At 43.0% G+C, this 15,116-nt stretch overlaps 2 protein-coding genes across 2 annotated transcripts in view; one reads left to right on the plus strand and one right to left on the minus strand.

Annotated features, from left to right (window-relative positions):
* Positions 1-1,815: 1,815 nt before the first annotated feature.
* Positions 1,816-2,769, plus strand: LOC308237601 (olfactory receptor 10Z1; the record flags this gene model as incomplete). The annotated part of the gene is made up of 1 exon (XM_080648400.1): positions 1,816-2,769. One exon carries the CDS (start codon positions 1,816-1,818, stop codon positions 2,767-2,769), a length of 954 nt encoding a protein of 317 aa, XP_080504526.1.
* A 9,975-nt stretch (positions 2,770-12,744) lies between these two features.
* SPTA1 (spectrin alpha, erythrocytic 1) overlaps positions 12,745-15,116 on the minus strand; it is a gene marked incomplete at both ends in the record, with an annotated part of 69,978 nt that continues 67,606 nt past the window's right edge. The window contains 3 exons of the mRNA XM_080648422.1: positions 12,745-12,870; positions 13,358-13,502; positions 14,238-14,384. Coding sequence (XP_080504548.1) covers positions 12,745-12,870; positions 13,358-13,502; positions 14,238-14,384 — 418 coding nt within the window. The remainder of the gene's footprint in view (positions 12,871-13,357; positions 13,503-14,237; positions 14,385-15,116) is intronic.

A 15,116-nucleotide genomic window follows, 5' to 3' on the forward strand; every position in this document is an offset into this window, starting at 1 on the left:
TCTATCAGGCTCAGTTTTCCCCTATATAAAATGCAATTATTAATTTATTGCTAAATAATTATAAGTTTTAAAAGAGATTTAACATGTGAAATTATTAATATAATATTTAGCATTATATATGCATGCTAGAGGCCGGTGCATGAAATTCGTGCACTGGGGGTGGGGTGGTGTCCCTCAGCCCAGACTGCACCCTCTCCAATCTGGGACCCCTCGGGGATGTCCAACTGCCGGTTTAGGCCCGATCCCACAGGGACTGCTGGCTCCCAACCGCTTGCCTGCCTGCCAGCCTGATCACTCCCCTGCCAGCCTGATCGATGCTTAACTGCTCCCCTGCCGGCCTGATTGCCCCAACTGCCCTCCCTTGCTGGCGTGATTGCCCACAACTACCCTCCCTTGTGGGCCATCTTGTGGTGGCCGTCTTTGACCACATGTGGGCAGCCATCTTGTGTGAGGGTGTAAGGGTCAATTAGCATATTCCCTCTTTATTAGATAGGATATGTATGTATGTATGTATTATGGTTTGAATCATGATCCTAGCATGTTTTTGTTCATGTTCTTTTCTGATTTCCCCCCAAAGCATTCCCAGCTAATGACAAACACAATTAGATGTGCTTCCTGAAACAGCACCCATTGGGACTGGGGAACCCTCAGAGAGAGAAGTTGTTTTGACAGAAATAGATATGATTCACCACCTGGGGGTAGGGGTGTAAAAGGAGATTTCCTAGTATTACTTGGGAACATCACGCTTTGTTCAGAATAAGAGCTTCTGAGATGGATTTCAGGTTCCCTCTGCTGCAGGCAGGCCTAATGGGGGGCAGTTGGTGATCGCAGCTGAAAAGCAGGACTGTCTCACTGCGAGCCTCTGCAGGTGAGTGGAGACTCTTTCCTTGCTCAGTCTTTCCCATGCCTTGGTTCACAGAAGGTTTTCTGAGTCAGTGGAGCCTTGTGGCTGATCTTTGGGCTGAGGGTACACAACTTGCCCTGAGCCCTGATTCTTCCTTCGGTGATTAGCACAGACTCCCATGTGAAAGGCTTGGGGTAGGGAAGGTATAGAGACAAGAGATTATTGTGGAGCAAGATGCTTCTTATGCTGTATTCATGTTAGTGAGCATCCCCTAGTGTCTGAGAAGAGTCATCAAGTTTGAGGAAAATAATGTTAGATGAGAACAAAAGACACGTTTCCTCCAGTCTTGCCTCTGTGTGAATTTGAGAAAGTCACTTCACTGTATTGGCTTTGTTGCCTGATCTCTAAAATTACATTTATCAAGCCACCCCACCTTAAATTCTAACAGGCGATGTGGAAGCGTCCATATGTGTATTCTTATGTGGCAGCTAATGCCTGATGTTGGTATGAATAAATGTGTGGTGCATCTGTATATATATATATATGTATATGCTATCTGAATATATATGCATTTGCATGACTGACATATTTGTGGATATTGTCATGAATGGTACATGTGCAATGCATAGTTTTGAATGTGTGGTGTGTGCATAATAATGTGTGAGTGTTTTGTATGTGGTATGCATGTATATTTGTGCCAGCATATGTGTAGTGATGTATGTGTTTGCATGCATGTGTGTGCATATTGTGCATCTTTGTATGTCTGTATGCACAGATGTGCCTGTGAGAATGGATCCATAAATCTGTGTATCTAACGTAACAAATACCTTTCTGAAGTTAGTTGCTGTCTAAATCAGTACTTCATTTTCAAGTTACAACAGGCACAGGAAAATAACAATCCAAGTCACCCTCCTTCAAAAGAAACTGGGCATCAACTGGCAAGGTGAAACGAATCAGCACAGCTATCCAGGATGTCACTCAGCATGGGGCAGCCCAATGCCACCTCCTGGAGGGGCTTTGTCTTCCTAGGCTTCTCCAGCTTCGGGGAGCTGCAACTCTTGCTCTTTGTGCTATTCCTCTGCCTGTATCTTGTCACTCTAACCAGCAATGTCTTCATTATCATAGTCATCAGGCTGGACAGCCATCTTCACACTCCCATGTACCTATTCCTTTCTTTCCTGTCTTTTTCTGAGACCTGCTACACCTTGGGCATCGTCCCCAGAATGCTCTCCGGCCTGGTCATGGGAGACCAACACATCTCTTATGTGGGCTGCGCTGCCCAGATGTTCTTCTCCGCCTCGTGGGCTTGTACCAATTGCTTCCTTCTGGCTGTCATGGGCTTTGACAGATACGCGGCCATCTGCGCCCCACTGCACTATGACAGCCGCATGAATCCCACCCTCTGTGCCCAGCTGATTGGCATTTCCTTCCTCAATGGTTACCTCTTTGGGCTGGGAATGACAGTGGTCATTTTCCACCTCCCATTTTGCAGCTCCCATGAGATCCAGCACTTTTTCTGTGACACGCCACCAGTGCTAAGCCTGGCCTGCGGGAATACACGCCTGAGTGAGCTGGGGATCCTCATCCTCAGCTTGCTGGTCCTCCTGGTGTCCTTTCTCCTCATCACCATCTCCTACATCTTCATCCTGGCCGCAATACTAAGGATCCCCTCGGTTCAGGGGCGGAAGAAGGCCTTCTCCACCTGTGCCTCACACCTCACAGTGGTCATAGTTCACTATGGCTGTGCCTCCTTCATGTACTTGAGGCCCAAAGCCAGTTACTCTCTTGAGCGGGATCAGCTTATTGCTGTCACCTATACTGTGGTGACTCCTCTCCTCAACCCCATTGTTTATAGTCTGAGGAATCGGGCTGTGCAGACAGCTCTGAAAAATGTTTTCCAACGTAGATTGCTGGGGAAAGGATGAAGACTACAGCAATGGGACCATCTCCCCTGCATAGGCTGGCGTATACCGGGACCCGAGGCCTATGGGCCAGGTATTCAGGACCTCATGCCAAAGCTGCCCTACGGGAGAGCTCCCCCTGCCTCCTGAACTTGCCCCAGGCCTGCAGGACCATGAGCTCAGAATCTGAATTTTCACTTTCAGCCTCAGAGATCCCACCTTTAGTTACGGAAACCCAGTGCTGTGCACCTGAAACCAGTTCAAAATATTATTCAATGTGAAGTGTAAATAAAAAATTTGAAAGATAGAGATGTAAAAGTAAAACCACACACGAGAAAGCATTTTATACCTGATCTGAGCAAGATGAGGGAAGTTTGGAGTGCTCAAGTTCACAGCGGAGCTGGCTGGAGCCCTATCGGCGATTCTGAAGCGAGTCCTAACATAATTACACGATTAGTCTATTAGATCTTCAATGGTCTTCCAAGACCTGAAACTCAGTGAATATCAGTGTGAATGCTTGGCTAAATGAAAAGGGAGGTTGTTTTCTCTTCCTGTCATTGGGAGTCCTTCATCTTTGTATAGTGTGCCCTCTCTGTCCTTGGCTCATATTACTTTACCTTCTTTCTTTTAACTGGCTCTTCTACTTGGGTAGATTCTATTTCAGGAACATATATTTATCTCCTATTTCTCTTGATAACTGCTGTTGCTCTGTAATGACCTCATAATTGTGGGTGACAAAGACCCCCTTATTTGGGTCGCTCTCTAGCATGTATACTGTCCTTTGGAATCTGTGGTGGAACCCTATATTGTGTCTGTTTCCCTTCCACCTACCACATGTCATGCATAGCGCCAGACATTCTTAGGGACAGGTAAAGGTGTAATTAATTCGCGCTGCTATCAGGTAAGAGTTTGCATACAGGTTCTGCAACTTACTGTGTGACCCTGGATAAAGGATTTAACTTTTCTCAGCTTCAGTCTCCTCGTATGTAAAATGGTTACAACTTAATAGTCTTGCTTTGCTGACTAAACAGGATCACACGTGTAAAGAATTTAGCATAAAACCTGGATAATAATAATTCCCCAATAAATGTCAGCTGCTGCAATTGATAATGTGCTAAGCAAAGGTAATAGTGGCTTTTAGTTTAGAAAGAGGTTATTCTCAGTGGAGAATCAGAGACTTTATGACTAAGGTAGTACTTAAATGCACTCCTAAAGGATGGGTACATGTTGAATGCAGTGAGTGAGAAAAAAGTATATGCTTAGAAGAGAGAACAGAGCAACTAAAGTGTCAGTGGCAAGATAATATAGGCCTGTCTCAGAGAGTCCAGGAACTAAAAATGTCTCACAGATGGTGCTGAGAAGTTGGCTTGGGTTAAGATTCCTTTGCAGACAGCAGTCTGAATATGTTGTTTCAGACTTGATCCTCTTGGCAGTGGGTGATAGGACACAGTAACACTGTGAGCAAAGGATAGAATGGCCTCTGGAGGATGATTTAGGATGTTTAATTCAGCAGCAGAGTAGATCACAGACCTCAGTAGGGAGAAAATGAAGGAGATCAGTAAGAAATTTATTGACATCATCCTAAAGAAAGGCAAAAAGACCTGAACATTGAGAATGGTGTTGGAAACTGAAGAAAATTACAGATGTAAGGGATTTGAAAATGATATCAACATGATTCATGTTGGAAACAGAGTAATACTTGAGAGATAGGGAAGGACATATTGGGAAGACATTTTTCAGATAGAAATTCATAATTTTCCTTGCTCTCAGGGAGGAAATACTTCCCCAGGTGAGAATTGGTGTAAACCAAATTTGGAAAGAAAAAAGATAGGTCCCAGAGAAGAGAACAGTCTGCAGAGAAGTAGAAAAGTTAGTCAGATGGCACAAAGGGCCATGGTCAGGGGAGAAAGGTCATGCACTCTAGGGTCTTTCCACTATAAGCTGGCAGAAATCCTAATTGCCCTGAGGCTATCTGAGCACGTTTATTTCCGAAATCTATCCAGTTATCTAGCATAACATCCACTAAATGCACACTGAGCAAGGGTGAGTAAAGATATTCCAAGATTGCTAAGTAATACTCAAAGGTCCATCTAACTTTCAAAAGCAATGGTCTTAAGGATGAAAGGGTATAAAAATCACATGGGGGTATTTTTCAGAAAAGATGTTTCTAGGAGTTATCTCTATAGACTTTGTCACAATTGATCTGGGGTGGAGACAGGCAAAAATAGTTTACAAAATTTCTGTGGGTGCTTAAAACTCCCTCCCCTGATTAAGAATGTGACAATGTGGCCTGGCCAGTGTGGCTCAGTTGTTGAGCATCAACCTACGAACCAGGAGGTCATAGGTCAGGGCACATGCCCTGGTCAGGCCACATGCCCTGGTTGCGGGCCCGATCCCCAATGTGGGACGTGCAGGAGGCAGCCGATGAATGATTCTCTCTCCTCATTGATGTTTCTATCTCTCTCTCCCCCTCCCTTCCTCTCTGATATCAATAAAAATATATCTTAAAAAATAATGTGACAATGTGCTTAAAAAGGACAAATCCTTCTTTCATGCACATGCACACACATGCATACACAGCAAAAGAGAAATTCCTTTGATGTGAACATGGCCACATACACCCAACTCATAGCTCTTTAAAGAGCCAATTAAGACCAGAGGCTCTGTAGTCAGGTTTCTGTGATTAGAGTCTAATTTTGCCACTTTTTAGATGTATGACCTAGATTCTAGAACAACTTTCTTCACATTACCGTGCCTCCATTTTCTCAACTAAAAAATATGAAATGATAGCAGCAGCTATTTATAGGGCTTTTTTTTAGTGAAGATTAATATAAAGTCTTTAGATGCGAGCCTGCCATACGTGAGGCACTCATTTAACCATATATTATTATTTAGAGTTCCTAGACAGCATCACTGTAGGCTGCCATATTTGTTGCCTCGCTGATGTTGGCAGAAGCCAGAGCCAGCGGTGTCCAGACACATATATGTTATAATACAACCACACAAAGAAGAGTCACGTGTGGTTCCCTGGCACAGTGTCTGACTACAGAAGATAGCGATATGGACCTAGAGTCAGTGACTTGAGAGGATTAAGTACTGGGGAATGGTCAATTTCCAGGAAACAAAAATAAGATGGTTCCCAGGCAAATGTTTTACATCAAACAGGTTCATACCAAGCAAAAGGCATTGTTCCGTTAAAAGTGGACGAGTTTTGAAGTCCCAACCAAGCGATAGGAATCATGAAAGAAAAGCACAGATATAGCCATATGGCTGGGGCCCAGAGGCCGGCTCCAAACTATGGGCTGCACAGAAGATAATTAGTAAGAATAGTCAGAGATTCCATCTTACGGTAAGTAAGTAGAAGGTCAAGAAAGATGAGTATAAATTATAAGGAACCTAACACTAAAGTGAAGAGGTAATTTGATCCAAGTTCCAATTGTTATAATATTATGTTAGATATTTATAAATTATGTATGCTGATTCCAATATTACCATTTTTTTTTTTTTTTTTTTTTTTTGCTTGGGTGCACAAGTGGCCAAAATTGACTTCAGAAGAAGCTGTATTAACTCTGACAATGCCATCTTCTTATGGCATTTTGTTGATTCTTCGGATAAATATTAACTTCTCTAGCCTTTATATTACCCACTCTCTTTTGTAAGATGGTGCTAATGGTCCCTGTCTAAAAGAACATTTCTTGACCCATCATTTTCCTAATAATCTGATTTGGGCCTTGGCAGCTGTTGGGAGGGGAATGGGACCTGCTCACCTTTGGCTTTGGTTATTACAAGCACACCTTTTAAAAAATATTCTCCATACTTGGTAAGGGTGACAATAAATAATACTGATTTTGATGGCCTGTTGGGTTCTGCTTCTTTTTAACTGTAACTATTTTTGGTAACTAATAATTAGGCAATTTAGACATTTAAGAACAGTTTTGCCATATACTGTACTTTTTCATTGTTATATTCTACTAGAGGCCCAGTGCACAAAATTCGTGCATGGGGCGGGGGTCCCTCAGCCCAGCCTGCACCCTCTCTAATCTGGGATCCCCAGTGGGATCAGGCCTAAATAGGCAGTCGGACATCCCTCTCACAATCCAGGACTGCTGGCTCCCAACTGCTCGCCTGCTTGCCTTCCTGATTGCCCCTAACCACTTCTGCCTGCCAGCCTGATCACCCCCTAACCACCCCCCTGCCAGCCTGATTGATGCCTAACTGCTCCCCTGCCAGCCTGTTTGCCCCTAACTGCCTTCCCCTGCAGGCCTGGTACCCCCCAACTGCTCTCCCCTACAGGCCTGGGTCCCCCCCAACTGCCCTTCCCTGCAGACCCAGTCACCCCCATCTTTCCTCCTCTGTTGGCCGGGTCACCCCTAACTGCCCTCCCCATCAGGCTTGATCGCCCCCAACTGCCCTCCCTTGCAGGCCTGGTTCCTCCCAATGGCCATCTTGTGGTGGCCATCTTGTGTCCACATGGGGGCAGGATCTTTGACCAGTGGGGGCAGCCATCTTGTGTGTTGGAGTGATGGTCAATCTGCATATTACTCTTTTATTAGATAGGATAGAGGCCTGGTGCATGGGTGGGGGCCAGCTGGTTTGCCCTGAAGGGTGTCTCAGATCAGGGTGGGGGTTCCCTAGGGGTGTGGGGCAGCCTGGGTGAGGGGCCTGTGGTGGTTTGCAGGCCGGCCACGCCCCCTGGCAACCCAAGCAGAGGCCCTGGTATCTGGGATCTATTTATCTTCTACAATTGAAACTTTGTAGCCTGGAGTGGAGCCAAGCTTTCTGCTTGCTCCATGGTGGCAGCCATTTCTGTTGGGATTTATGTATCTTCTATAATTGAAACTTTGTAGCCTTAAGCGGAGGCCAAAGCAGGCCAGGGCTGTAGAAGCTTGGCTTCATCCATCGCCATGGGCAACCCTAGCCTCCTGCTCTCTCCAGCTCTGTGGCTGCCGCCATTTCTGTTGGGATTTATCTTCTATAATTGAAACTTTGTAGCATTGAGTGGAGGCCTGGGCCTGCAAGGGCAGGTGGAAAGCTTGGCTTCTTCCATTGCCAGGGAAACCCAAGCCTCCCTCCTGCTCTCTGTGGCTGCAGCCATCTTGGTTGTGTTTATTTGCATATTCCCTCCTGATTGGCTGGTGGGCGTGGCTGGTTGGCATGGCTTGTGGGTGTAGCGGAGGTACGGTCAATTTGCATATTACTCTTTTATTAGATAGGATGATTCCAAATGTTTAAACAAAGGTCAGTAACACTTTTCCTAAAAAGATGTACAAATGGCCAACATATGTATGAAAAGATGCTCAACTTCACTAGCTATTATGAGAATGCAAATGAAAATGGCAATTAGATACCATCTCACACCTGTTATCAACAAGGCAAATAATAACAAATGTTGGAGAGGTTGTGAAGAAAAGAAAAATACACTCATTCACTACAGATGGGAATGTAAATTGGTACAGCCAATAACAGTACGGAGGCTCCTCAAAATATTAAGAATATAGTTATCATATGATCCAACAATCCCTTTTCTGGGTATCTATCTGAAAAATTTGAGAACATTTATTCACAAAGATATATGTACCCCTGTGTTCACTGCAGCATGCTTCATGGTGGCCAAGACATAGAAACCACTGCAGTGTCCTTTGCTAGATGATTGAATAAAGAAGAGGTGGTACATCTATACAGTGGAATACAACTCAGCCATAAGGAAAGATGCAATACTGCCATTTGCAACAACATGCCTGGATCTTGAGAATATTATGCTAAGAGAAAAAAGTCAGACAGAAAAGGCCAAGAACCATATGATTTCACTCATATCTATATATACAAAAGCCTAAGTGACCACACGACCAGTCACTATGATGTGCACTGACCACCAGGGGGCAGACACTCAATGCACAGGTTCAGGCTTCCTCCTGTCTGGATTGGGCCTGCAGGGATCAGGCTCCCTACTGTCTGGATTGGGCCTGCAGGAATCGGGCAGAAACCCACTCTTCGACATCCCCTGAGGGGTCCCCCATTGCGAAAGGGCACAGGCCAGGCTCAGGGACCCCACCAGTGCATAAATCCATGCACCGGGTCTCTAGTGTGAAATAAAACTGAAAGCAACAAATAAACAAACAAAAAAAGCAAACAAAAACTTGTAGACACAGACAACAGTATGGTGGTTATCAGAGGGAAGTGGGTAGGGTAAAGGGGGTCCAATATATGGTGATGGAAGAAGACTTGATTTTTGGTGGTGGGCACACAATGATTATGTATCATAGAACTGTGCCCTTGAAACCTATGTAATCTTATTAACCTTGTCACCTCAATACATTAATTTAAATAAATAAAATAATAACATGGTATTTTACAAGTCAGTAAAAACATTTAAACATTATCAGCAAAGATAGCTTTTAAGTTTTAACCAAAATTCATTTCAACAGTCTCCACGAGAGGATTTATTCCTAAGGAAATATTAATTTTTATAGAGAGGGCGAAATTGAGACTTTAAGATGGTTTCAAGTGGCAATGTACATAGTGAGGCAGCTGGAGACGGTGCATGCAGGATGCTGGAAGTTTCACACAAGACAAAAAAATAATAAAAAAAAAAGACCTAAGAATTCTCACCAGCAAATGATACCATCAACTTTTACAAGTCAGTATAGAATATCATCATTTGAGCCTGTTCAGACCAAAACTGGCTGATAATTCTTGGATGTATTACCACCTCTCTTGTTTTTTAAATTATTAATTTTATAAACAATCTACTGACTCTTGCACTGATAGGAAATGGAAATAAACAAAAACAAATATTCTTTTCATCACATTAAAATTGAAGAGGAAATTTGGGTCCACGGAGGACCAAGGGAATTCCTTTTATGCTGGAATTTTGCCATTCTGGGAGGAATAACATGCATTCTAATGCAGAGTATGAAAAAAAAGGGAAAATTAAAAAAAATAGGTGCAATGCTGGTCTTCCCTGTGCAGTTCCATTTTATGGACTAAACCATTGGGGTTCCTCAGTCTATCAGATATCTTCATTGTAAGAATTTAAACACATTCCTAAATTCAAGAGAAACCATCTGTATGTCACCTTGGGTTTTATTTACTTACTCTAGCATGGTCCTTATTTACAGTGTAATTAGCTATCCTAAGTACAATTCTCAGTAATACAGAAACCCAGATGAGTCAGTAACATTTACTTCACATTGCTCTAATAAAATACCTAAAAATTTTTATTTTATTTATTTTTTAAAAAAATATATTTTATTTATTTTTTACAGAGAGGAAGAGAGAGGGATAGAGAGTTAGAAACATCGATGAGAGAGAAACATCGATCAGCTGCCTCCTGCACACTCCCTAGTGGGTATGTGCCCGCAACCAAGGTACATGCCCTTGACTGGAATCGAACCTGGGACCCTTGAGTATGCAGGCCGACACTCTATCCACTGAGCCAAACCAGTTAGGGCAAAATACCTAAAATTTTTTTAATAGAAATAGTTTATTTTATAATCAGGACAAAACAAAATAATAAAGATATATGTGGGTGTGGATCCAGAGGGTGGCAGAGTAGATGGATGCTACACTCACCTGCTCCCAGGACCAAACTGGAATTAAAATATAGAAAAATCCATCTAAGTAACCAACTGAAGACTAGCTGAACAGAAGTCTTTCAACCAAAGATTCACAAAGGAAGCCACAATGAGATTTTAGGAAGGGCTGAGGTGTGAAAGGGCTTGTCCTGCTCCCGCGGGTGGCAGCTGAGATTCCAGAGAGATATCTCAGCCGCAAAGGTTTCCTCTGAGGAGCGTGAGGTCTCAACCCCATGCTGGCCGCCCACGCCCAGAGCAACAGAGCCAGCGAGAGACACCTGTATACCACCTGTTTGGAAGGTCAGCACAGATTCTGTCCACCAGAGAGAGAAGAAGATCTGCCAGAGACATAGCTGCCCCTTTAAAGGGCCACACATAAAACCTCATTCATAGCCACTCACCCTGGGCTCTGGAGGAGGGAGGGCAGAGTGGAGTAGAATCAGGTGAGGAGAGACTAGGGTTTGTGGCTCTGGGGAAAAAGATGAAGAGATAGCCATCAGGATCCCTGTACTTCTTTCTCCTAGGGCCAGGGAAACAAGGAGAAAACAAACCAATGGGACTACATCAAAAGAAAAAGCTTCTGCACAGCAAAAGAAACCATCAACAAAATGAAAAGAGAGCCCACTGCATGGGAGAACATATTTGCCAATGATACATCTGATAAGGGGTTTATTTCCATAATATATAAGGAACTCATACAACTTAACAAAAGGAAGACAAACAATCCAATTTAAAAATGGGCAAAGGATCTAAATAGACACTTCTCCAAGGGTGGCCAAGAGACATATGAAATGATGTCCAAAGTCACTAATCATCCAAGAGATGCAAATTAATATGACAATGAGGTGTCACCTCACACCTGTCAAAATGGCTACCATCAACAAATCAACAAATGACAAGTGCTGACAAAGATGTGGAGAAAGGGAACCCTAGTGCACTGCTGGTGGGAATGCAGACTGGTGGGTGCAGCCACTAGGGAAAACATTATGGAATTTCCTCCAAAAATAAAAAATGGAACTGCCTTTTGACCCAGTGATCCCACTTCTAGGAATATTTACTAAGAAATCAGAAACACCAATCAGAAAGAATATATGCCCTCTGTTTATAGTGGCACACTTTAAATAGCTAAGACCTGGAAACAACCCTAGTACCCATCAGTAGATGAGTGGATGAAAAAGCTGTGGTACATTTACACCAGGGAATACTACACAGCTGTGAAAAAGAAGGATCTCTTATCCTTTTGCACCAACATGGAGGGACCTGGAGATTATTATGCTAAGTGAAATAAGTCAGAGAAAAGATAAATGCCACATGATCTCACTTATATGTGGAATCTAATGAGCAAAATAAACTGATGAACAAAATAGATCCAGACACATAGAAGCATGGAACAAACTGAAGAGTCTCAGAAGGAAGATGGGGGTAAGAGGGTAGGTGGAGAGAAATTAACCTGGGAACTTATGTGAATACTAGAGGCCCGTTGCAGGAAGATTCCTGCAATAGGGCTTCCTGAAGTGGTCTGCTTCCCTCCCTTCTCCCCCGCCCTGCCTGCTTCCCTCCCTTCTCCCCCACCCTGCTTGCTTGCTTCTCTGTAGCTTCGCTCCCTTCTGCAGCGCTTGGCTTCCTTCTACGCTGTCTTCAGTCTTTGCTCTGCACCTGGATATGCAAGTTAACCTCCATCTTGGTTGGGTTAATTTGCATACTCACTCCTGATTGGCTGGTGGGCATGGTTTGTGGGCATAGTGGAGGTATGGTCAATTTGCATGTTTCTCTTTTATTAGATAGGATATGCTTAGCCCATGGACACAGACAATAGTGTGGTGAAGGCCTGGGAGGGGCGAGTGCAGGGTGGAGGGGGTCAATGGGGGGAATAAAGAACACATCTGTAATGCTTTAAATAATGAAGATGCATTTTAAAAAGGTACAGAAAGAAAGAAATGAACAAACATGAAAATGAAACAAAAATTCATAGATACAGACAACAGTATTGTGGTTACCAGAAGGAAGTGGGAGGGAATTTGTAAACGGTAAAAGGGGTTCATGTTTGGTGATGCAAGATTTTACTTTGGGTAGTGGGCTTACAATGCAATATACAAATGATGTCTCATAGAATTGTATACTTGAAATTTATATGATTTTATTAACCAATGTCCAATTTTATTAACCAATTTAATTTATTTTCTTTTAGAAAAGAGAGAACTTGGTACCCATCAGTTGGTTTAATTAGTTTCATGCAAAATAAGTCCCTGGTCTCCTCTTCTCCAACTCTACTAATGCCTTATATCTCCCAAGGTTATTTCTCTTTCAGGTCCTGCAATAAATGTAATACACACACACTACTATCTTTCTTCCTTCTGCATTCGCCTCTTTCATTCCCCAATAATTCCACAACCAAGATTTTATATGATCTAGTAAGAGTCGCTTATCAGTTGCCAAAGAAGGAATTGGTGAAGCCAACATAGTCATAGCCAGCAGGGTGGCTTCGGCCGCGTGGGTCCACGTATTGCTGCATATGTGAGGCACAGAAGGACACTTGTTCTGGTGTGAGAGCCTGAAACATAAGAGGAAAAAGATGCAGTAATAAGAATTCAAAATAGCTGGTTCCTTGGGATGCCAATATTCCCTAAACTCAGGGAGAGGAGGAACTTTAGAAGAAAAAACCAGCACTGTTCATAGCACATACCTTTCACAGTAATTCATATTTTCTAATGAATAAAATGAACAATCTCTTCAAGTCAACTGTTACTTGAAGAGTTCCATGTCACTTTGACTATGCTTCTTATCCCATTCTCTAAATTTGGCTTGTTAAATAAATTGGATAAAAAGCATTCTTGAAAACGAGTTTCAGGTTTGGGATTGACCCTGATAGTCATTAGAGGTTGACTCTGCATTTTGATCACAACATAAAATGGTGATCAAAGCAGATGATATCTACAGAAAAACAAAGAGGTGGGGGATAGTAGGCAAGTAGGCCTGAGATGAGCAAAATCTAGATTGTTATGAGAGCACAATGAGGGTAGATGCAATTGGAATTGTACCTGCTTCATGTCCTCTTTGGTAATATAGGTCTTGCCCTCTGCCAAGGCTTGGAAAGCATTCTCTATTTCATCGCTGGTCTTGATGTTCTCTGATTCCTTGTCAATCAGGAATGAGGTATATTCTTCCAGTGAGACATAGCCCTTCCTGTCAGATAAATGGATCAGCAACTGTGCCCCCTCAACACAGAGAAGAAACAGGACCCGTTCTCATTCTACTTGGTGTCACAGAGACAGAGGGAAACTGGATTTTCCAAGTGCCTTTCCAACTCAGCTCTCTAAGACTATGACCTATGTGACCCTCGTTCTCATCCACTTACAGCCAAATAAGCCGTTTCCCAAGTTCCAGCCTCTGTTTCTATATGGGCCTAACACACTATATAGAATTTCAGAATTTCCCATCAGCACCAGTACTCTGTATCCAGTACCTCAAGCTCTTCACTTTGATTTGAGGACCTCTATTTCTGGTCTTCTTTGGTTTTGGTATTAGAAAGAATTAGTCCCTAACAATAATGTGGTACCTCTATGATTCTATGTCACCCTCACAAGCATACAACAACCCCACTCCCACATGTTAGTGACTTCTCCTAAGACATTATACACATGAAGGGACTCTTCTGTCAAGTTCCATGCTCAGAACTAACTGAAATTCATGTCAAACATAAGACAGGGATTAATCAAATTGCAGGACTGGTGCCTGAGTTGCAGTTAGTGCCATGAACTTCTGAGCTAGTCCTGGAAGGGCACCAAAAGCTGTTCATTTATTGTGGTCTGCATGTTCCTATTCTCAAGGTGAGTTAATGCCTATGGATTACTTTACTCTTTGTGCTTATCCTGCAAAGCCCCATTCCCTGGTATGGTCTGGCCTTGGTCTTCCTCCTACCTCCCTGGATCGACGACATCCAGGAATTTCTCGAACTTGGGCTCAGGTTCACCCTCCTCCACCATGGGCAAGTAGTAATTGAGTCCTCTCAGGCAGGACCGGAAATCTTTGTGACTCAAGCGCCCTGTCAAATTCTCATCAAAGTGTCTATAGAATAAAAACATTTTATCAAGGTCACTAGAGAAGCATATTAACAATGGAAAAGAACAGTTTTGTTGCACCAGCTGGGGCTTTATTAACATGGCATAATATTTTTTAAAATATATATTGATTGATTTCAGAGAGGAAGGGGGGGGAGAGAGAGAGAGAGAGAAAGAGAGAGAGAGAGAGAGAGAGAGAGAGAGAGAGAGGAAGAGAAACATCAATGATGAGAGAGAATCATTGGTTGGCTGCCTCCTGCATGCCCCACACTGGGGATCAAGCCTACAACCCGGGCATGTGTCCCGCCCAGGAATCAAACTGTGACCTCCTGGTTCATAGGTCATTACGCTCAACCACTGAGCCACACCAGCTAGGCAGCATAGCATAATCTTATCAAAGAAATGAATGGACAGTTGCCTGTGTTTCTACACTTTTTTTTAACCTAATGGTTGGAGGAAAAAGGATAAAATGTTGAACATAAAATAGGTATTTCTAAAATCTAGGAATTTCAAGGACATATTACAAACTACAACTTAAAGCTAAATAACATATCTAAATCGCCATTTAAAATCCTAATAAGCCACATTGAAGGGAAAAAATGTATTTGAGATTTATTTTGAATGGTCTGAAAAACAAAGAACCAATCAATTATAAAGTTACTAGAGGCTCGGTGCATGAAAATTGTGTACTCGGGAGGGGGGTGAGAGAGAGGAGATCAGCCTGGATTGCAAGAGGGCA

This window comes from Plecotus auritus (genome assembly GCF_963455305.1).
Source record: "Plecotus auritus genome assembly, chromosome: 12".
NCBI classification, from domain to species: Eukaryota; Metazoa; Chordata; class Mammalia; order Chiroptera; family Vespertilionidae; genus Plecotus; species Plecotus auritus.